The sequence below is a fragment of the Tachyglossus aculeatus genome, chromosome 7 (assembly GCF_015852505.1).
Source record: "Tachyglossus aculeatus isolate mTacAcu1 chromosome 7, mTacAcu1.pri, whole genome shotgun sequence".
In the NCBI taxonomy this organism is placed as follows: Eukaryota; Metazoa; Chordata; class Mammalia; order Monotremata; family Tachyglossidae; genus Tachyglossus; species Tachyglossus aculeatus.
In genome coordinates this window covers 16,209,231-16,231,700 of record NC_052072.1, presented here as the reverse complement: position 1 = coordinate 16,231,700, position 22,470 = coordinate 16,209,231, and the positions used below count along the sequence as shown (strand labels likewise).

Sequence of the window (22,470 nt, the reverse complement as noted above, 5' to 3'; positions counted from 1 at the left end):
AATAGTAAAAATTATGGTATTTGTTAAGCCCTTACTATGTGCCAAGCACTGGGATGTTGGGTAGGGACTGTCTCTATATGTTGCCAATTTGTACTTCCCAAGCACTTAGTACAGTGCTCTGTACATAGTAAGCACTCAATAAATATGATTGATGATGATGATACAAGGTAATCAGGTTGCCCCACGTGGGGCTCACAGTCTTAATCCCTATTTTACAGATGAGGTAACTGAGGCACAGAGAAGTGTCTTGCCCAAAGTCACACAATAGACAAGTAGTAGAGCTGGGATTAGAACCCTTGTCCTCTGACTCCTAAATCCATGATCTTTCCACTAGGCCCCACTGTTCTGCACACAGTAAGTGCTCAATAAACATCATTCATCGATTGAGGGTTAGGTTGTCTTGCATAATTGCATACTTTGTCCGTGACAATACAGTAGTGCACTTTTTCTGTCTCCGAGTGAATTTGTTCCGAATAAATCTAAGGGGTTCTGTCCTAATCCTTCTTGACCTCTCAGGTGCCTTTGAAACTATAGAACACTCCCTCATCTGAGAAATTGTCCCCAATTTTAGTTTTGTTGACCTGGGGCTCTTTCTGACATCTTCTTCTCCATCTGCTTTCCAACTGTAGGGCTCCCACAAACCTCATTTCTGGGTCTTCTACTCTTAATAATAATAATAATGGCATTTGTTAAGTGCTTACTATGTTTCAAGCACTGTTCTAAGCGCTGGGGGGATACAAGGCAATCAGGTTGTCCCACACTGGGCTCACAGTCTTAATCCCCATTTGAAAGATGAGGTAACTGAGGCCCAGAGAAGTTAAGTGACTTGCCCAAAGTCACACAATTGACACGCGGCAGAGCCGGGATTAGAACCCATGGTCTCTGACTCCCAAGCCCGGGCTCTTTCCACTGAGCCACCCTTAGTCTATCTTAATTCTCTCAGAGAGCTCATCACTACTCAGGTTTTCAACCCCCTTCTCGGTGGATGTCTCCCAAATCTCTCCCTCTCCCCCTGTCCTCCCCAACCCACTTTCTAATCTTCCATTTCCTCCAGCCTCCAAGAGGTCTCCAGACGGTCTGCCGATCCCTTGAATTCAATAGATGGAAAACTGAACTCTTCACCTTCCCTCCTAAACCTTCTCCTCCCCCTCCTAGCTTTCCCACTCCTGTCAACAGCATTACCACCCTCCTTATACCAGGAACTCACAACCTGGGTATTATCTCGACTCCTCTCTGTCATTTACCTCCCACACCCAGTCAATCTTTAAGCCCCGGTGTTCTCCCACTATAATCTTTTCTGGATCCATCCTTCGCTCTTCTTTTTAAGGCCACAACTCCTGTTCAAGCCCTTATCAACTCAGAAAAGTGTTTACCAACTCTGCTATAGTGCACTCTCCTAAGCACTTAGTACAATCCTCCGCACACAGTAAGCACTCAATAATAATAATAATGTTGGTATTTGTTAAGCGCTTACTATGTGCCGAACACTGCGCTAAGTGCTGGGATAGATACAAGGTAATCAGTTGTCCCACGTGGGGCTCACAGTCTTAATCCCCATTTGACAGATGAGGGAACTGAGGCCCACAAAAGTTAAGTGACTTGTCCAAGGTCACATAGCTGACAATCAATCAATCAATCAATTGTATTTATTGAGTGCTTACTGTGTGCAGAGCACTGTACTAAGAGCTTGGGAAGTACAAGGTGGCAACATAGAGAGACGGTCCCTACCCAACAGTGGGCTCACAGTCTAGAAGGGGGAGACAGAGAACAAAACCAAACATATTAACAGAATAAAATAAATAGAATATGTGCAAGTAAAATAAATTAATAAATAGAGTAATAAATATGTACAATCATATATACATATATACAGGTGCTGTGGGGAAGGGAAGGAGGCAAGACGGAGGGGATGGAGAGGGGGACGGGGGGGAGAGGAAGGAGGGGGCTCCGCCCTCCGCTCCAGGGCTCAGTCTGGGAAGGCCTCCTGGAGGAGGTGAGCTCTCAGTAGGGCCTTGAAGGGAGGAAGAGAGCTAGCTTGGCAGATGGGCAGAGGGAGGGCATTCCAGGCCAGGGGGAGGACGTGGGCCGGGGGTCGATGGCGGCACAGGCGAGAACGAGGTACGGTGAGGAGATTAGTGGCAGAGGAGTGGAGGGTGTGGGCTGGGCTTGAGAAGGAGAGAAGGGAGGTGAGGTAGGAGGGGGCGAGGTGATGGACAGACTTGAAGCCCAGGGTGAGGAGTTTCTGCCTGATGCGCAGATTGATTGGTAGCCACTGGAGATTTTTGAGGAGGGGAGTAACATGCCCAGTCATTTCTGGACAAAGACAATCCGGGCAGCGGCGTGAAGTATGGATTGAAGTGGGGAGAGACACGAGGATGGGTGATCGGAGAGGAGGCTGATACAGTAATCCAGACAGGATAGGATGAGAGCTTGAACGAACAGGGTAGTGGTTTGGATGGAGAGGAAAGGGCGGATCTTGGCAATGTTGCGGAGCTGAGACCGGCAGGTTTTGGAGACGGCTTGGATGTGAGGGGTGAACGAGAGAGCAGAGTCGAGGATGACACCAAGGTTGCGGGCCTGTGAGATGGAAAGGATGGTAGTGCCGTTAACAGTGATGGGAAAGTCAGGGAGAGAGCGGGGTTTGGGAGGGAATATAAGGAGTTCAGTCTTGGACATGTTGAGTTTTAGGTGGCGGGCAGACATCCAGATGGAGATGACCTGAAGGCAGGAGGAGATGCGAGCCTGGAGGGAGGGGGAGAGAGCAGGGGCTCTCCTTGCAGGGGTTTTGTGGAGGAACAGCCACGTCTCCCAAGGCTCTGGGTCAGTGATTAATTGTCAGGGGTTTTGACAAGTGACGGAGCTGGGATTAGAACCCATGACCTCTGACTCCCAAGCCTGAGCTCTTTCCACTAAGCCATGATGCTTCTCTAATAAATACCTTGGATTGAATGGTCACCTCAAGGCTCTCCTTACTGGTCTTTCTGCTTTGAGTCTCCCTCTTCCTTCGAGGCTCAATAAATAATAATAATAATGGCATTTATTAAGCGCTTACTATGTGCAAAGCACTGTTCAAAGCGCTGGGGTGGTTACAAGGTGATCAGGTTATCCCACAGAGGGCTCACAGTCTTAATCCCCATTTTCCAGATAAGGTAACTGAGGCCCAGAGAAGTTAAGTGACTTGCCCGAAGTCACACAGCTGACAATTGGCGAAGTCAGGATTTGAACCCATGACCTCTGACTCCAAAGCCCGGGCTCTTTCCACTGAGCCATGCTGCTTCTCCTAATGCCACTGATGCCAATAAATGCCACTGATTAATTCAATCTATCCTACACATAACTGCAGGTGTCATCTTTTAACATCACTCTTCAGAAAATATCACCACCCACCCAAAAAACACCCCCTCCAGTAGCTCTATCATTGCTTAGAACAGTGCTTTGCACATAGTAAGTGCTTAATAAATGCCATTATTATCATCAGCATTATCATCGTCATCATCATCCCTGCTTCTTTTCACATAAAATAAAAATTCCAGAGCACTGACTTCAAAGCTCTCCATCAGCTGTCTCCCTCTCCCCTCTCCCGCTGCACCCCATTTTGCACTCTTCAGCCCTCCCAAACTCACCTTCTAGTTGGAAGCAGCGTAGCTTAGTGGAAAGAGCCCGGGCTTGGGAGTCAGAGGTCATGGGTTCTAATCCCGACCCCACCGCTTGTCAGCTGTGTGACTTTGGGCTTAACTTCTTTGTGCCTCAGTTACCTCATCTGTAAAATGGGGATCTAGACAGTGAGCCCCAAGTGGGACAACCTGATAACCTCGTATCTGTACCAGCGCTTAGAACAGTGCTTGGCACATACCATTATTATTATTATCTCATTCTAGACTGTAAGTTTATTGTGGGGAGGGAACAGGCCTACCAACTCTGTTGTACTGTATTTATTCAATTGTATTTATTGAGCACTTACTGTGTGCAGAGCACTGTACTAAGCACTTGGGAAGTTCAAGTTGGCAACATATAGAGAAGGTCCCTACCCAACAACGGGCTCACAGTCTAGAAGGACTGCCCAGTTAACGCTCCATAAATACTATTGATTGGGCTCACAAATCTCCCACCTTTAACCCATTGTTCATGTCAGTTTATGCTTTTCCCACTGCTTAAATCTCCCTCCCTACTCAAATCATCATCATCATCATCATCAATCATATTTATTGAGCGCTTACTATGTGCAGAGCACTGTACTAAGCGCTTGGGAAGTACAAATTGGCAACATATAGAGACAGTCCCTACCCAACAGTGGGCTCACAATCCACCTCACTGCATCTCTCCCCACCTTCAATGCTCCCCTAAAAGCCCACCTCCTCCAGGAGGCCCCCTGACTAAATCTCCTTTCCAGGTTATGCCTCCCAATGTGACCCATTGTTGATTTGTTATTTATTTCTTTCCCATCTTTAGTTTACATCAGCTGCGGCTATGCTCTTATACCGGTGCTTGCCTGTTGTATTTGTCAGTTTTTGCTTATCTCCCCATTAGATTGTCAACGCCTTGAGAGCTGGGACCGAATCTCTTTTGCTGGATATTTCCAAGGGCTAAATCCAATAATCTGCACCTGGTTGTTGCTCAGTAAACACTATTGAGGGTTATCTCCCAGCCCCTAGGCATGCAGAGAAGCAGCATGGCCTAGTGGATAGAGCACAGGACTGGGAGTCAGAAGGACCTGAGTTCTAATCCTGGCTCTGCCACGCGTGTGCAATGTGACTTTGGGCAAATCACCTAACTTCCCAGTGCCTCAGTTACCTCACCTATAAATGGAGTTCCATGAGGGAGAGGGACTGTGGCCAACCTGATTGACTTATAGCTACCCTGGTGTTTAGAATAGTGTTTGGCACATGGTAAGCTCTTAACATTCAATCAATCAATTAATCGTATCTATTGAGTGCTTACTGTGTGCAGAGCACTGTACTACTACTAATAATAATAATGATGGCATTTATTAAGCGCTTACTATGTGCAAAGCACTGTTCTAAGCGCTGGGGTAGTTACAAGGTAATCAAGTTGTCCCACGTGGGGCTCACAGACTTAATTCCCATTTTCCAGATGAGGGAACTGAGGCCCAGAGAAGTGAAGTGACTGGCCCAAAGTCACGCAGCTGACAAGTGGCGGAGCCGGCATTCGAACCCATGACCTCTGACTCCAAAGTCTGGGCTCTTTCCACTGAGCCACGCTGCTTCTCTACTAAGTGCTTGGGAAGTACAAGTTGACAACATAGAGAGATGGTCCCTACCCAACAGTGGGCTCACAGTCTAGAAGGGGGAGACAGACAACAAAACAAAACATATTAACAAAATGAAATAAATAGAATAGATATGTACAAGTAAAATAAATAAATAAATAGAGTAATAGAACCACAAGAACCACAATTATTATTAAACACTGTTCTAAGTGCTGATAATAATAATAATAATAATAATGGTGCAGAAACTCTGAGCAGAGTGAGGCGGTGGAATGGGGAGACATTATTAGAGCTGTCTCCAGGCCCCTAGAGTCTCTCAGCTGATGTAGGCCCAACATCATCAATCGTATTTATTGAGCGCTTACTGTGTGCAGAGCACTGTACTAAGCGCTTGGGAAGTACAAGTTGGCAAACAACAAACTGGTCCATACAGCAACCACCTCCCTCAACACCCACCTGAGGGACATGACCCCGCCATATTAGAACCCAGAAGGGACGGACGGGTTCTTTCCTAGTCTAGACCAGAACAAAGATGCCACATCGGGACCCAAACGGTCTCACCTCCAGGTCTTCCCGGGTGACAAAGCCTTTCCGGTCAGCGTCGCAGGCCTGGAAGAAACTTTGGAGCTTCTCCATCACCTCTGAGGGCGGGGACTCCTCACCCCGCTCTCCAGGTTGGTCCTCCGAGCTCTCGGTTCCTCTGATCTGCCGCCTGCGGCTGGAGCCCAGCTTCTTGGCCCTCCGAGGAACCTTCTGACTCTCCATGGTGCCCCCTCTTCGCGTCAAGGCCCTTGGCTCTGAGAAGCAGGAGAGCAGAGTGAGCATCGCTGGCCTGTCTCCATAGGAACCGTGAGGGAGTCATGGAGTTCCCCGTGCCTCCCCCCTGGCACAATCCCTCCCAAGCGCTTAGTACATTGCTTTGCACACAGTAAGCGCTCAATAAATATGTTGCCAATTTGTACTTCCCAAGCACTTAGTACAGTGCTCTGCACATAGTAAGCGCTCAATAAATACGATTGATGAGGATGAATAAATATGATTGAATGAACCTTGAACTTTCTGCTATGTTCAGCCTTCCTGTGGCCATAAATAATAATCACTGTGGTATTTGTTAAGTGCTTACTCGGTGTCAAGTTCTGTGCTAAATCCTGGGGTAGATGCAACATAAGTAGATTGGATTCAGTCTTATTCCCACATGAGGCTCACATCCTGAGGGGAAGCACAAGGATTGAATCCCCATTTTATGAAACAGGAAACTGAGGCCTAGAGAAGGTCAGTGATTTGCCCAACATCCCACACTGGTAGAGATAGTATTAGAACCCAAGTCTCCTAACTCCCGGGCCCGTGCTCTTTCCACTAAGTCACTCTGCTTCTGATGATGATGGTGTCTGTTAGGTGCTTGCTGTGTGACACAGTCTTAATCCTCATTTTACAGATGAGGTAACTGAGGCACAGAGAAGTGAAATAACTGGCCCAAGGTCACACAGCAGACAAGTAGCGGTTCTAGACTAGTATCTAAGTCCTTCTGACTCTCAGGCCCGTGGTCTAGAGAAGCAGCATGGCTTAGTGGAAAGAGCACAGGCTTGGAAATCAGAGATGATGGGTTCTCGTCCTAGCTCCACCATTTATCAGCTGTGTGACTTTGGGCAACTCACTTAACTTCTCTGCGCCTCAGTTACCTGATCTGTAAAATGGGGACTAGGACTGTGAGCCCCACGTGGGACAGCATGGTTACCTTGTATCTACCCCAGCACTTAGAACAGTGCTCGGCACATAGTAAACGCTTAACAAATACCGTTATTATTATTATCCACTAGGCCATGTTGCTTCTCTAAACAAACTCTATATGTTTACCCTTGGCTGGAGTAAGAAGGGTTTCCTTTGGTGGTTTTAAATCTGCCTCCCTTAAGCTCTAAAGGGTGGCCCTTGCATTGCTATTGTGAGAATTTCCTGTTCAGCGATTAATCCTGAATTTTAGACTGTGAGCCCACTGTTGGGTAGGGACTGTCTCTATATGTTGCCATCTTGTACTTCCCAAGCGCTTAGTACAGTGCTCTGCACACAGTAAGTGCTCAATAAATACAATTGATTGATTGATTGATCCTGAACACAGCCTGCCCAATACAGTAAACTTTGGTCATGTCCTCTCATAGCATGGCATAGTGGATAGAGCAGGGGTTTGGAAGAGAAGGTCATGGGTTCTAATTCCGGCTCTGCCATTTTTCTGCTCTGTGGCCTTGGGCAAGTCATTTCCCTTCTCTGTGCCTCAGTTACCTCATCTGTGAAATGGGGATTAAGACTGTGAGCCCTGTGCAGGACAGGGACTGTATCCAGCCCAATTTGCTTGCATCTACCCCAGTACTTAGTACAGTGCCTGGCACATAGTGAGCGCTTAACAAATACCACAGTTATTATTCCCACAGTAGCAGAGCCTAACCTTTTCTAATCCTGGGTTCTAATCCTGGCTCCATCACTTGCCTATTGTATGACCTTGGGCAAGTCACCTAAATTCTCGGTGCCTCCGTTTTCTCATCCCTCATCCTCTCCCTTAGATTGTGAGTCCCATGGCAGGGACTGTGTCTGACCTGATTATACTGCATCTACCCTGGCGCTTAGTAATGTGCTTTCATCTAGTAGGCACTTAACGTGTACCGCAGTTATTATTACTACTTTTTGGTCTGCCCGCTCATAATAACAATAATAATAATGTTGGTATTTGTTAAGCAAAGCACTGTTCTAAGCGCTGGGGAGGTAACAAGGTGATCAGGTTGTCCCACGTGGGGCTCACAGCCTTAATCCCCATTTTACAGATGAGTAACTGAGGCACAGAGAAGCTAAGTGGCTTGCCCAAGGTCACATAGCTGACAAGTGGCTGAGCGGGGATTCGAACCCATGACCTTTGGCTTCCAAGCTCATGCTTTGTACACGCTGCTCTCTTGGAAGCTGTTCCAATCCCTGATGTCTTGGCTGCCCTTCTCGATTCCCTCTCCAGCTCTAGCAGACCCTTCTTGAGATGGGAAGGGTCCCCCTTTTAGATTGTGAGCCCACTGTTGGGTAGGGACTGTCTCTATATGTTGCCAACTTGTACTTCCCAAGCGCTTAGTACAGTGCTCTGCACACAGTAAGCGCTCAATAAATACAATTGATGATGATGGGAAGCCCAGAAATGTGCCCAGAATTCCAGGTGCAGGGGGGAGTCCACAGTTTCATATGACTACATTTTTGCGAAGCAGTTTGGCCTAGTGGAAAGAGTTTGGACCTGGAAATCAGAGGGCCTGGCTTCTCATCCCAGCTCTGTGACATGTCTGCTGTGTGACCTTGAGTAAGTCACTTCACTTCTCTGGGCCTCAGTGACCTCATCTGTAAAATGGGGATGAAGACTGTGAGCCCCACGTGGGACAGGAAACTGTGTCCAACCTCATTGCTTTGTATCTACCCCAGGGCTTAGAACAGTGTTTGGTACATAGTAAGAACTTAATAAATACCACAATTATTATTATCGTTATTATTATTATTTCCTAAAAAGCAGGGATAAGTGCCTCAAAGCAGAAATACAGGCCCGGGAGTGACTAGGGCATAAGCAGTGAGAAGTCTTGGAGTCTTAGGGTCCCCAGTTACCGGCATGCCCTTAGTACAGTGTTTAAATGCTTAATGCAGTGCTTTGCACACAGTAAGTACTCAATAAAAATGATTGAATGAATGAATGAATGCCCTCTCAAGGGTTCTGAGTCTGTTTCTGGGCTCCATAGGTTCATTCATTCATTCAATCGTATTTATTGAGCGCTTACTGTGTGCAGAGCACTGTACTAAGCGCTTGGGAAGTACAAGTTGGCAACATATAGAGACGGTCCCTACCCAACAGTGGGCTCACAGTCTAGAAGGAGAGATGTGGAGAAATGGTGGAGAGGGGCCAGGAAATCCACAATAATTATATTCAAAGAGATTCATTAATAGTAACATTCATTCATTCATTCATTCAATCGTATTTATTGAGCGCTTACTGTGTGCAGAGCACTGTACTAAGCGCTTGGGAAGTACAAGTTGGCAACCTCTAGAGACGGTCCCTACCCAAGAGTGGGCTCACAGTCTAGAAGGGGGAGACAGAGAATAAAACAAAACATATTAACAGAATAAAATAGACAGAATAATGGCATTTGTTAGTGTAATGGCATTTATGAAGCACCCACTACGTGCAGAGCATTGTTCTAAGCACTGGGGGGGTTACAAGGTGATCAGGTTGTCCCACCGGGGGCTCACAGTCTTAATCCCCATTTTACAGATGAGGTAGCTGAGGCACAGAGAAGCTAAGTGACTTGTCCAAAGTCACACAGCTGACAAGGGGCAGAGCTGGGACCAGAACCCACGACTTCTGACTCCTGAGCCTGTGCTCTTTCCACTAAGCCACACTGCTTCTCAATGAGCAACCAACCCTGCTCTCCCCTCAGAGTGAGGGAGAAAAGGCCAACATCCCTCTTAGGCCTGACATTCTTATGTTGGGGGTTGACTCTACCGGTCAATAATTACTATTATTTATTGTGTTATTTTTTATTAAACACTTACTACATGCACGTAAACTCTAAAGAACAGCTGGGGAGTGTCCTTAAGGAGCGTGGCCTGAAGAGCTCAGGCCTAGGAGTCAGAAGGACCTGGGTTCTAATTCCAGCTCAGCCACTTGTCTTCTGTGTGACCTTGGGCAAGTCACTTAACTTCTCTGGGCCCCTGTTACCTCATCTGGAAAATGGGGATTTTTTAAATGGTATTTGTTAAGCATTTACTATGGGTCAGACACTGAACTAAGCGCTGGGATAGATACTTGTTAATCAGATTGAACACGGTCTATGTCCCACTGGGGACTCATAGTCTTAATCCCCATTTTAAAGGGTGCAGAGCACTGTAGTAAGCACTTGGAAAAGAACAATACAACTATAAACAGTGACATTCCCTGCCTACCACGAGCTTACAGTCTAGTTTATTAGTCACTGAGGGGTTCTCAAGAAACTTGCAATTTGTAAGGCAAGCTCCATCCTTCTTCTCCCAATCGCTTCTGCATCGCCCTTGCACTTGGATTGGCTCCTTTTATTCACCCCTCCCTCAGTGCTCTGCACACTGAATGTGCTCAATAAACGTGATTGATCAATTGATTAGCAATAGTAATTATAATCAGCATTAATAACTATTATTCTACTGTTTTCCCTATCCCTAATCTATTTCAGTGTCAGTCTCTCCTGGTCAGTAAGTGCTTAATAAATACGGTTGATGATTGATTAGCAATAGTATTTATTATCAGCAGGAGTTATTATTATTCTACTCTTTTCCCTATCCCTAATCAATTTCAATGTCTGTCTCCTTTTGTCAACTCTAAGCCGTTGAGGGAGTCACATCTACCAACTCTGTTTTATTGCATTCTCCCAAGTGTTTAGTACAGCGCTCTGCACACAGTAAGTGCTCCATAAATACCACTGGTTCCATCAATCAATCATATTTATTGAGCACTTACTGTGTGCAGAACACCATATTAAGCGCTTGGGAGAGTACAATGTAACAACATAACAGACACATTCCCTACCCACAGTGAGTTTACAGCCTAGAGGACAAGCTTAATTCGTTCAATTCAATCGTATTTATTGAGCGCTTACTGTGTGAACACTATACTAGAGAAGCAGCGTGGCTCAGTGGAAAGAGCACGGGCTTTGGAGTCAGAGGTCATGGGTTCAAATCCCAACTTTGCCAATTGTCAGCTGTGTGACTTTGGGCAAGTCACTTCACTTCTCTGTGCCTCAGTTCCCTCATCTGGAAAATGGGGATTAAGGCAGTGAGCCCCCCATGGGACAACCTGATCACCTTGTATCCCCCCAGCGCTTAGAACAGTGCTTTGCACACAGTAAGCGTTTAACAAATACCATCATTATTATTATTATCCTAAGCACTTGGGAGAGGATGATATAACAATAAACACATTCCCTGCCCACAATCAATCAATCAATCAATCGTATTTATTGAGCGCTTACTGTGTGCAGAGCACTGTATTAAGTGCTTGGGAAGTACAAGTTGGCAACATATAGAGGCAGTCTAGAGAACACAACTGCTCTTGCAGGGATTGATTAATTGTTATTAGTAGTATGACTGCAGTTGTCCAGCGCTCACTTTGTGCCAAGCACTGGACTATGCTCTAGGACAATAATTCAGGCACCGTTCCTGGCCCTCTTAGGCGGGAGGAGGTTGGCGGGGCCTCACATTGTACTGGAGACCGGAAGACTTGCAACAGACATAAAAGGAAAAAAATAACATCAAAGGAAAGTAGAAAAAATAAATGAACAACCCGCCCCCGTCCCCTCCAGCAGTAGCCTTAAGAGCTGCCTTATACTTCCGTTAAAGGAAGTTTTCAGGCTTCGGCTTCTGCAGGCCACTCCGGGGCCGCTCACCAAGAGGCCAAACATCTGCAGCGGGCGTTGGGCCTCAATGGACCGTTAGCTGTCACCCCGGATCGCCTGGCTTACCATCTTATAATAACAATAATAATAATAATGGCATTTATTAAGCATTTACTATGTGCAAAGCAATGTTCTAAGTGTGAGAGGTTACAAGGTGATCAGGTTGTCCCAAGTGGGGGCTCACAGTCTTCATCTCCATTTTCCAGATGAGGGAACTGAGGTACAGAGAAGTGAAGTGACTTGCCCAAAGTCACACAGCTGACAATTGGCAGAGCCGGGATTTGAACCCATGACCTCTGACTCCAAAGCCCGGGCTCTTTCCACTGAGCCATGCTGCTTCTCAACAAAGAAGAAGCGCTTTTATCCAGTGCTTAGTATAGTGTCTGGCATCTAGTAAGCGCTTAACAAATACCATCGTTATTATTATCCTCTTCTGCACTGCTGAGCACTGGGAAAGATTTCTGAAGGAAGCAATCAATCAATCAATGGTATTTATTGAGCATTTTACTATGTTGCAGGGCACTGTTCTAAGCGCTTGGGAGAGGACGATATAGTAAAGCAGTACTGTACTGTAGTACAGAATGGGTACTGTACTGCACAGTAGTACTCATTCCCTGCCCACAACGAGCTTATGGTCTTGAGGGGGAGACAGACATTTAACTGTGGACATGGACATAAGTGCTGTAGGGCGGAGGGTGGGGTGAATAGCAAGGGTTTAAAGGGTAACATCAATAATAATAATAATAATAATCATGGTATTTATTAAGCGCTTACTACGTGCAAAGCACTGTTCTAAGCACTGGGGAGGTTACAAGGTGATCAGGTTGTCCCAAGTGGGGCTCACAGTCAATCCCCATTTTACAGATGAGGTAACTGAGGCCCAAAGAAGTGAAGTGACTTGCCCAGGGTCACACAGCAGACAAGTGGCGGAGCCAGGTTTAGAACAGATCCAAGTGCACAGGCGACACAGAAGGGAGAAGGAGAAGGAGAAACCCACTGTTGGGTAGGGACCGTCTCTATATGTTGCCAACTTGTACTTCCCAAGCACTTAGTACAGTGCTCTGCACACAGTAAGCGCTCAATAAATACGATCGATTGATTGATTGAAACGAGGGCTTAGTCAGGGAAGGCTTCCTGGAAGAGATGTGATTGTAGTAAGGCTTTGGAGGCGGAGAGAGCGGTGAGCTGTTGGATATGAAGAGGGACGGAGTTCATTCATTCACTGATTCAATCGTATTTATTGAGCGCTTACTGTGTGCAGAGCACTGTACTAAGTGCTTGGGAAGTCCAAGTTGTCAACATATAGAGACGTTCCCTACCCAACAACGGGCTCACAGTCTAGAGCGGGGGGACAGGCAACAAAACGAAACAGGTGGACAGGTGTCAAGACATCGGAAAAATGTGGAACGCTTCAGGGCAAGGGGAGAACGTGGGCAAGGGGTCGGCGGTGAGACTGACGACATCAAGATACAGGGAGTAAGGTTGGTGTTGGAAGCCCAGAAGCAGACCTGCTCCAGAGAACTCTGACAGAAGCAGAGACCACCATGGGAAACCATGAGAACACCATGAGACCTCGTCCCCCTCTCCATCCCCCCCATCTTACCTCCTTCCCTTCCCCACAGCACCTGTATATATGTTTGCACATATTTATGACTCTATTTATTTATTTATTTTACTTGTACATATCTAATCTATTTATTTTATTTTGTTAGTATGTTTGGTTTTGTTCTCTGTCTCCCCCTTTTAGACTGTGAGCCCACTGTTGGGTAGGGACTGTCTCTATATGTTGCCAACTTGGACTTCCCAAGCGCTCAGTACAGTGCTCTGCACACAGTAAGCACTCAATAAATATGATTGATTGATTGATTGATTGATTGATTGAGAAGGAGTGAAAGGCCTCCACAGACCTGTTCTGGAATGATGACTCTCTGACTCACCGCCTGCTAATAGTCCTAATAATCAGGTTGCAGAGCCCAGGGGGGCAATAAGGGCAGCAGCATCAGAGCAAGGGATGTGAGAGGGAGAGAGCTTGGAGGAAGGAGGGAGATAATTTGTACTTCCCAAGCGCTTAGTACAGTGCTCTGCACACAGTAAGCGCTCAATAAATACGATTGATGATGATGAGAGGGAATCTTGTCCTCGCCCAAGTACCTGCAATAATAATAATAATAATGGCATTTATTAAGTGCTTACTATGTGCAAAGCACTGTTCTAAGCGCTGGGGAGGTTACAAGGTGATCAGGTTGTCCCAAGGGGGCTCACAGTTTTAATCCCCATTTTACAGAGGAGGTAACTGAGGCGCAGAGAAGTGAAGTGACTTGCCCACAGTCACCCAGCTGACAATTGGCAAAGCTGAGATTCAAACCCATGACCTCTGACTCCAAAGCCCTGGCTCTAGGCACTCAATAAATACCATGAACTGATTGAGTAGTCAGAGGCCCCGGAGCCACGAACTTGTCTGTCACCTAGGAAGGGTTCACTCATTCATTCATTCAATCGTATTTATTGAGCGCTTACTGTGTGCAGAGCACTGGACTAAGCCCTTGGAAAGTACAAGTCGGCAATATATAGGGTTCAGTGTTGCTTCGCTGTCAACTTGTACTTCCCAAGCGCTTAGTCCAGTGCTCTGCACACAGTAAGCGCTCAATAAATACAATTGAATGAATGAACATTGGCTAGAGAAGGAGCATGGCCTAGCGGATAGAGCACGGGACTGGGAATCAGTAGGTCATGGGTCTTAATCCCAGCTCCACCACTTGTCTGCTGTGCGATCTTGGGCAAGTCACTTCATTCCTCTGTGCCTTGGTTACCTCATCTGTAAAATGGGGATGAAGGCCGTGAGCCCTATGTTGGGCAGGGATTGTGTCCATCCCGATTTGCTTGTATACCTGACACACAGTAAGTACTTAACAAATACCACAATTATTATTATTATTGGAGAAACTGAGGAGAAGAAACATCAATCCCTAGCAGGAATTCCTGGGACAAACTACCCCACCCAAGTTAGCAGCCAGGAGGCTGACGTTGTTTCTGGGCTACTGAGGGCCCCAAGATTTGCTCCCTTTATTCACTTCCCCTCGCAGATCCTCAGCACTATAATAATAATAACAATAATAGCATTTATGAAGCATTTACTATTCATTCAATCGTATTTATTGAGTGCTTACTGTGTGCAGAGCACTGTACCTAAGCGCTTGGGAAGTACAAGTTTACTATGTGCAAAGCACTGTTCTAAGTGCTGGAGGAGATACAAGGTGATCAGGTTACAATCTTCATCCCCACTTTCCAGATGAGGTGACTGAGGCTCAGAGAAGTGACGTGACTTGCCCAAAGTCACACAGCTAAGTGGCGGAGCCGGGATTTGAACCCATGACCTCTGACTCCAAAGCCCGGGCTCTTTCCACTGAGCCACGCTGCTTCTCTATGTCCATATCTGTAATGTATTTATTTTTTATTAATGTCTGTCTCCCCCTCTAAACTGTAAGCTCATCTTGGGCAGGGAATATGTCTGTTATATCATTCTAGCGTACTCTCTCAAGTGCTTAGTAGCGTGGCTCAGTGGAAAGAGCATGGCTTTAGAGTCAGAGGTCATGGGTTCGAATCCTAGCTCCACCACAAGTCTTCTGTGTGACCTTGGGCAAGTCACTTAACTTCTCTGAGCCTCAGTTACCTCATCTGTAAAAATGGGGATTAAGACTGTGAGCCCCACGTGGGACAACTTGATCAATCAATCAATCAATCAATCGTATTTATTGAGCGCTTACTGTGTGCAGAGCACTGGACTAAGTGCTTGGGAAGTACAAGTTGGCAACGTGTAGAGACAGTTCCTACCCAACAGTGGGCTCACAGTCTAGAATATGTCTGTTTTATCATTCTAGCGTACTCTCCCAAGTGCTTAGTACAGTGTTCTGCACACAGTAAGCGCCCAATAAATACGATTGACTGACTGATCCTCCCCAGAGCCTCCCAGGCCCCCAACCCCAGAAGGATACCCACCGCCGAGGCTGGATTTGCTCTTACCTCCCTGACTGTGCTCAGTCCCGGAGCGGCTGGTCACCCTCCGAGCCTGCCACAGGCCCACCAGCCGCCCGACTCAGAAACGGCAGACGTGGCCCCGTTCCCCGAGCGGGGCCGAGATGGGGTCGTTCGTCTTGCTTAACTGCGCTTTCCGCTGCCGGGGTTGAAAATCAGCTGTGTCAATCTCGAGGGTTTCCTGTTAAAGCTGTCTTTGCCTGTCCTTCCCCAATTACTCGTCACATTTTTCTGCAAACTGAAATACCTTTTCAAGTCCGATTCCCTGGATGGTGTTGTAGACGGTGGACGGCGAAGCCGGGCCAGCGACCATCATTCAGTCATATTTACTGAACACTTAATATGTTGCAAAGTTGCCCACTTGTACTTACCAAGCACAGTGCTCTGCACACAGTAAGTGCTCAATAAATATGATTGAATGAATGAATTAATGAATGCAAAGCACTGTACTAAGCGCTTGGGAGGGTTCAATAGAATAACAAACAGACCCATTCCTGCGCACAATGAGCTTACAGTCTAAACCAGCCATCTAGCCCAGAAGTCTCTCTCAGACAGGGTCCTTGGAGGGAATAACTGTACCAAGCATTGTACTAAGCGTTGGGGTAGATAGATGATAATCGGACCAGACACAGTTTCTGTCCCATCCCTCCAAGGCCCGCAGACTATACAAGAGTCAATCGGTCAATTGTTTTTATTGAGCACTTACTGCATGCAGAACACTGAACTAAGTGCTTGGTAGAGTACAATATAATTACAAACAGACACATTCCCTGCCCACAACGAGCTTACAGTCTCAAGGGGGAGTCAGACATGAATATAAAGAAATAAATGACAGATGTGTACTTAAGCGCTGTGGGGCTGGGAGCGGAGGATGAATAAAGGGAGCGAGTCAGAAGTGGGAGAACAGGTATGGACTCTCCCTTTTACAGATGAAGAAACTGAGGCCCAGGGATGGGAAGTGACTTGCCCAAGTTCACACAAGCGGCAGAATGGATTAGAATCCAGGTTCTCTGGCTCCCAGGCCTGTTTTCGTTTCCCTAGGCTGGCTACCCTCTAGTGCCCTGGCTGCCCTCTTTGATATTCATCTTCCAGTTTATACCTGTTATACCATGGTTAGAGATGTATTGAAATCCCCAACTTTTGTTCGGAGCCATCCATCGTGGACCTCTTGCCTATAGATGTGTCTAAGTCCTTCCTGGAACACGTTGAAATGTTTTTTCTGCAGGAGCTCTGACTTTGAAGCTTTCCTGGTTTGTTTTACAGGAGCTGATTTTTCATCATCCCCGAGAGGTTGATCTTCATGTGTCACCTAATCCCCTTAGCGGTGTTTTAGGCTTTGTGGAGGCAGTGCTGGACCAGAGTCCTGTTTAAACTCCGGCTTGCTCGATTCCGATCTTTGATCTGAAGATGGAAATGATGAGGGATAAGGTTAATGCTCTCATTCCTCCACCCTCTCATTCCTCCATCCCCCCAAGTGCAGGGGGTTCTGTCCCTGGGGAAAGTAAGAGCTAGGAGGGGTTGCGAAGCAGCTTGGCCTAGTGGAAAGAGCAGGGGCCTGAGAATCAGCGGAGCTGGGTTCGAATCCAGGGTTTGCCAATTGCCTGCGGTGTGACCTTGGACAACTCACTTTGCCTCTCTGTACCTCGGTTTCCTCATCTGTAAAATGGGGACTCAATACCTGTCCTCCATCCTACTTAGACTGTGAGACCCATGAGACACAGGGACTGTGTCCAATATGATTAACTGAATTATAATGATAATAATGGCATTTATTAAGCACTTACTATGTGCAAAGCACTGTTCTAAGCACTGGGGAGGTTTCAGGTTGATCAGGTTGTCCCATGGGGGGCTCACAGTCTTCATCCCCATTTTACAGATGAGGTAACTGAGACAAAGAGAAGTTAAGTGACTTGCCCAAACTCACACAGCTGACAATTGGCAGAACTGGGATTTGAACCCATGACCTCTGACTCCAAAGCCCATGCTCTTTCCACTGAGCCATGCTGCTTCTCTAATCTGAATCTACTGAATCTACCCCAGTGCTTAGAACAGTGCTCAACACATAGTAAGTGCTTAACAAATTCCATTATTATTATTATTATTATCTGTATTATCATCCCCAGGCCTCCTAGCATATCTGGGAAGGGAAAGAGTCTTCTGCCTCCCTCCTTTGACTAGTGAGTGCAACGTACATAGTGGACCCTAAGACAATTTACCACTGCAAGGTGTGGGGAAAGAAAACAACATTTAAAGGGAGCAAGTTCCCCTCTTAAATCTCCTCCCCACCGCCCCAGCCCAGGCCTACCCATCCTGGCAGAACTCCAGAGACCTATTGCTGTGTAGGATGTCAAAGGAGAGAAACTGGCGCCTATGGCGCCAGTCTAGAGAAGATGGCACCTATGACCTGGGCACTTGATTACTGCTGCCTTATAAAAATGATAGCATTTATTAAGTGCTTACTATGTGCAAAGCACTGTTCTAAGCGCTGGGGAGGTTACAAGGTGATCAAGTTGTCCCACGAGGGGCTCACAGTCTGAATCCCCCATTTTACAGACGAGGTAACTGAGGCTCAGAGAAGTAAAGTGACTTGCCCAATGTCACACAGCTGACAAGTGGCAGAGCCAGGATTTGAACCCATGACCCCTGACTCCAAAGCCCGGGTTGTTTCCACTGAGCCACGCTGCAGCCCTATGCCCGTTACCGAACTGGGGTCCAGAATCCAGTAGTCCAGGAGATTCAGGGCCCCTTAGGGCAAGGGGCCTGGGGCAACTGCCCCGATTGGCACAGGTAGGGGTGGAGTGTGCTCATGAGTGGGGCTGGAGAGAGACCTTCGAGTGACCAGTCAGATTTTCCATGCCAAACGGTTGGGCCCATTGTGCTTTGTTTTAGGCGATTGCAATTGTGAGGAAAACTTGTTGCTGTTAACACATGTAGCTGTGCCTTTTCTCTGTTTAGACTACCCTGTGCCTGTTTTCAAAGAGTGATCTACCTCCGTATCAAACAAAAACTCTTCACCACTGCCTTTAAAGCAGTCCATCACCTTGCCCCCTACTATCTCCTTCTACAATCCAGCCTGCATACTTCGCTCTTCTAGTGCTAATCTTCTCACTGTGCCCTGATCTCACTGAGCCCCTTCCTTCCTCTCCCCCTCGTCCCCCTCTCCATCCCCCCATCTTACCTCCTTCCCTTCCCCACAGCACCTGTATATATGTATATATGTTTGTACATATTTATTACTCTATTTATTTATTTATTTTGTACATATCTATTCTATTTATTTTATTTTGTTAGTATGCTTGGTTTTGTCTCCCCCTTTTAGACTGTGAGCCAACTGTTGGGTAGGGACTGTCTCTATATGTTGCCAATTTGTACTTCCCAAGCGCTTAGTACAGTGCTCTGCACACAGTAAGCGCTCAATAAGTACGATTGATGATGATGATGATGATCTCATGTTTCTTGCCCTGATCCCCGGCTCACGTCCTGCCTCTGGCCCAGAATACCCTCCCTCCTCAAATCCAACAGGCAATTACTCTCTCCCACCTTCAAGCCTTCTTGAAGGTCCATCTCCTCCAAGAGGCCTTCCAAGACTAAGCCCCACTTTTCCTCATCTCCCACTCCCTTCTGCGTGGCCCAGACTTGCTCCCTTTGCTCTTTTCATTCATTCAATCGTATTTATTGAGTGCTTACTGTGTGCAGAGCACTGTACTAAGCACTTGGGAAGTACAAGTTGGCAACATATAGAGACGGTCCCTAACCAACAGTGGGCTCACAGTCTAGAAGGGGGAGACAGAGACAGAGACAGAGACAGAAGCCGGCTCTTCCCCCGGCTCCCCACATACACAACACTTATGTATTTATCTGTCATTTTATTTACTTGTATTGATGCCCGTCTCCCCGGCTCTAGACTGTGAGCTCACTGTGGGCAGGGAATGTCACTTCTTATTGTTGCATTGTGCTTTCCCAAGTGCTTAGGACAGTGCTGTGTACACACTGTAAAGCGCTTAATAAATCATCATCATCATCATCATCATCAATCGTATTTATTGAGCACTTACTATGTGCAGAGCACTGTACTAAGCGCTTGGGAAGTACAAATTGGCAACATATAGAGACAGTCCCTACCCAACAGTGGGCTCACAGTCTAAAAGGGGGAGACAGAGAACAAAACCAAAGATACTAACAAAATAAAATAAATAGAATAGATATGTACAAATAAATTAAATAAATAAATAGAGTAAAAAAAATGTACAAACATATATACAGGTATATATGTATATATATAAATATATATTTATATTTATTATATATATACATATATAATAAACACGATTGAATGAATGAATGGCATCTTTTCCGCCAGGGCCAGCTCTTGGACTCCCTCACGGGGGCTGCTCTGCCCACTCCTGCCATTTCCCAACTTCCCGTCCTCCAGTTCTAGCCGCCCCTCATGCCTCTGTGGGCAATGCTTCTGGAGGGAGAAGGGAGAAACGGGCGGGAAGGTCAGACTCCAGGAGGAGGACCGGAGGTGGCAGTTGGGCTGTATCGTGTTTGCAACTGGTGGGGCCGGAGGAGGCGGGTGGCGGGGCGGGTGAGTGGGAGGACCTTTAGGAGAAAGTGAAGCTTTAAATATGGTGGGGGAAAGAGGAAAGGGAACTGAGAGACATCTGAGATGACATCTGAGATCTGTGCCCACTTGCGCTATCAGCCAACCCCAGGAAGTGGCTTTAGGGTGGAGAAGGCATCTTCGAAATAAGGGTGTATTGTTCTTGTATTGTACTCTCCTAAATGCTAGGACAGTGCCTCGCACACAGTAAGCACTCGGTAAATACAATTGAATGAATGAATGAAAAAGGTATAGGGGATTAAAAGTGGACTGTGTTTGGGTTCCTAAAGGTTGTGTGGCTTTTCTCTTATGTGGGCGTTCCCACTGGGTTTCCTGGGATCTGAAACAAGAGACCGCCCTTTGAGTCGCAGAGAAGAAACAGAAGGGGGCCTGGAACTGGAGAGAAAATAAATAAAAAACGTCTGTTCCCACGGCAACAGGGAGTATTCCCTTCTCCCCCCACCCCCAAATCCCTCCCACCCCAAAGCTTGACCCGGGAGGCAAAGCCCGGCAGCAAGGCCTGCCAGCTGGCAGAGCACCCGCTAATGGGCATAAGATTTCTCATGCCAACTTCTTCAAACAAGGAGAGCTCCGGACCGCACGCCTCAGGCTAGCCCGAAGAATCCCAGATTTTTGCAGGCCGCCCCAGGCAATTTCAGAAAAAAAATTAAAGAACGACCCCGAATTTGGATTGTCCTGACTAGGTGGGGCAACCTTTACTCCCTTTAAACAGCTGGGCTTGATTTGGGCTGGGAAATATCATTTCTTTCTCAGTTTAGGGCCCGACGGCGTTCTGGGTCCTGTAATATCGACAACCCAGGATGCTGAGGGTCTTAATTCTCCAACCCCACCCCTTTCTGACCTCAGCCCGTGGCAGGGAAGAGGAAGGCCTCTTATTTTTGGAGGGTGTCGCAGTTCTCAACAAAAAGAAGCCAAGTGGCCAATCTCGGGTCTGGTGGTGAAAGCAGGAAGTCTGCGGGGCAAAGATGGGAGAAGGGGAACCAGGAAAGCCAGCTGAGGGGGAGGGTGGGGTCTGTCTTTGGAGCCAAAACTTCCCTGTCTTCCCTTCCCATCTCTACTTTCTTCCCTGGGCCCTTCCCCACTATCCACCCCCTTACACTTGGATTTTCTCCCCTTATTCATCCCTCCCTCAGCCCCACAGCACTTTTGTACATATTCAAAGATATTTATTTATATTAATGTCTGTCTCCCCCAACAATAACAATAATAATAATTGGTATTTTAAGCACTATGTGTCAGCCACTGTACTAAGCGCTGGGGTGGATACAAGCAAATAGGGCTGGATACAGTCGCTGTCCCACATGGGGTTTACAGTCTCTATCTCCATTTTACAGATGAGGTAACTGAGGCACAGAGAAGTGAAATGACTTGTCCAAAGTCACCCACCAGACAAATGGCAGAGCCGGGATTAGAGCCCACGACCTTTTGATTCCCAGGCCCAAGCTCTATCCCCTCTGCTTGTTGTGGACAAGGAATATGTCTGCCCACTCTGTTATACTGTACTCACCCGACTGCTTAGGACAGTGCTCTAAACATAGAAAGCGCTCAATAATTGTCATTCACTGAGTGACTGATTGGTCTGCACACACTGGGGTCCAAGGCCTGGGTGGTGAAAGGGCTAGATGGCTGTGGCACAGAGACTTCACTGGGAAGGAGGGGAGGGGCAACAGTGGGATCTCTTCTACTTTGCCCCCCAAGGATAATCTTGTTCGCTCGCTAAACAGAGGAGAGTCTCTCTGTGGGCCAGAGCAGGGGCTCTGGACATGGATGTGAGAGGAGGCAGGGGAAGGGGAGAAAGCATAGACACACACAAGCACACAAGCACTCCTATCAAAGCCTTACTGAGCGCTCACCTCCTCCAGGAGTTCTGGGAAGGCCTCCCCATCTCCCCGCCTTACCTCCTTCCCCTCCCCACAGCACCTGTATATATGTATGTACATATTTATTACTCTATTTTACTTGTACATATTTATTCCATTTATTTTATTTGGTCTATATGTTTTGTTTTGTTGTCTGTCACCCCCTTCTAGACTGTGAGCCCGCTGTTGGGTAGGGACCGTCTCTATACGTGGCAAATTTGCACTTCCCAAGTGCTCAGTACAGTGCTCTGCACACAGTAAGCGCTCAATAAATACGATTGAATGAATGAAAGCACA

The 22,470-nt window shown here is 46.9% G+C and overlaps 1 protein-coding gene across 1 annotated transcript in view; it reads right to left on the bottom strand.

Moving 5' to 3' along the window:
* RAB44 (RAB44, member RAS oncogene family) overlaps window positions 1-5,992 on the bottom strand; it is a 39,673-nt gene extending 33,681 nt beyond the window's left edge. The window contains exon 1 of the mRNA XM_038748754.1: window positions 5,789-5,992. Within this exon, the coding sequence (XP_038604682.1) occupies window positions 5,789-5,992 (204 nt within the window). The remainder of the gene's footprint in view (window positions 1-5,788) is intronic.
* Window positions 5,993-22,470: the final 16,478 nt, after the last annotated feature.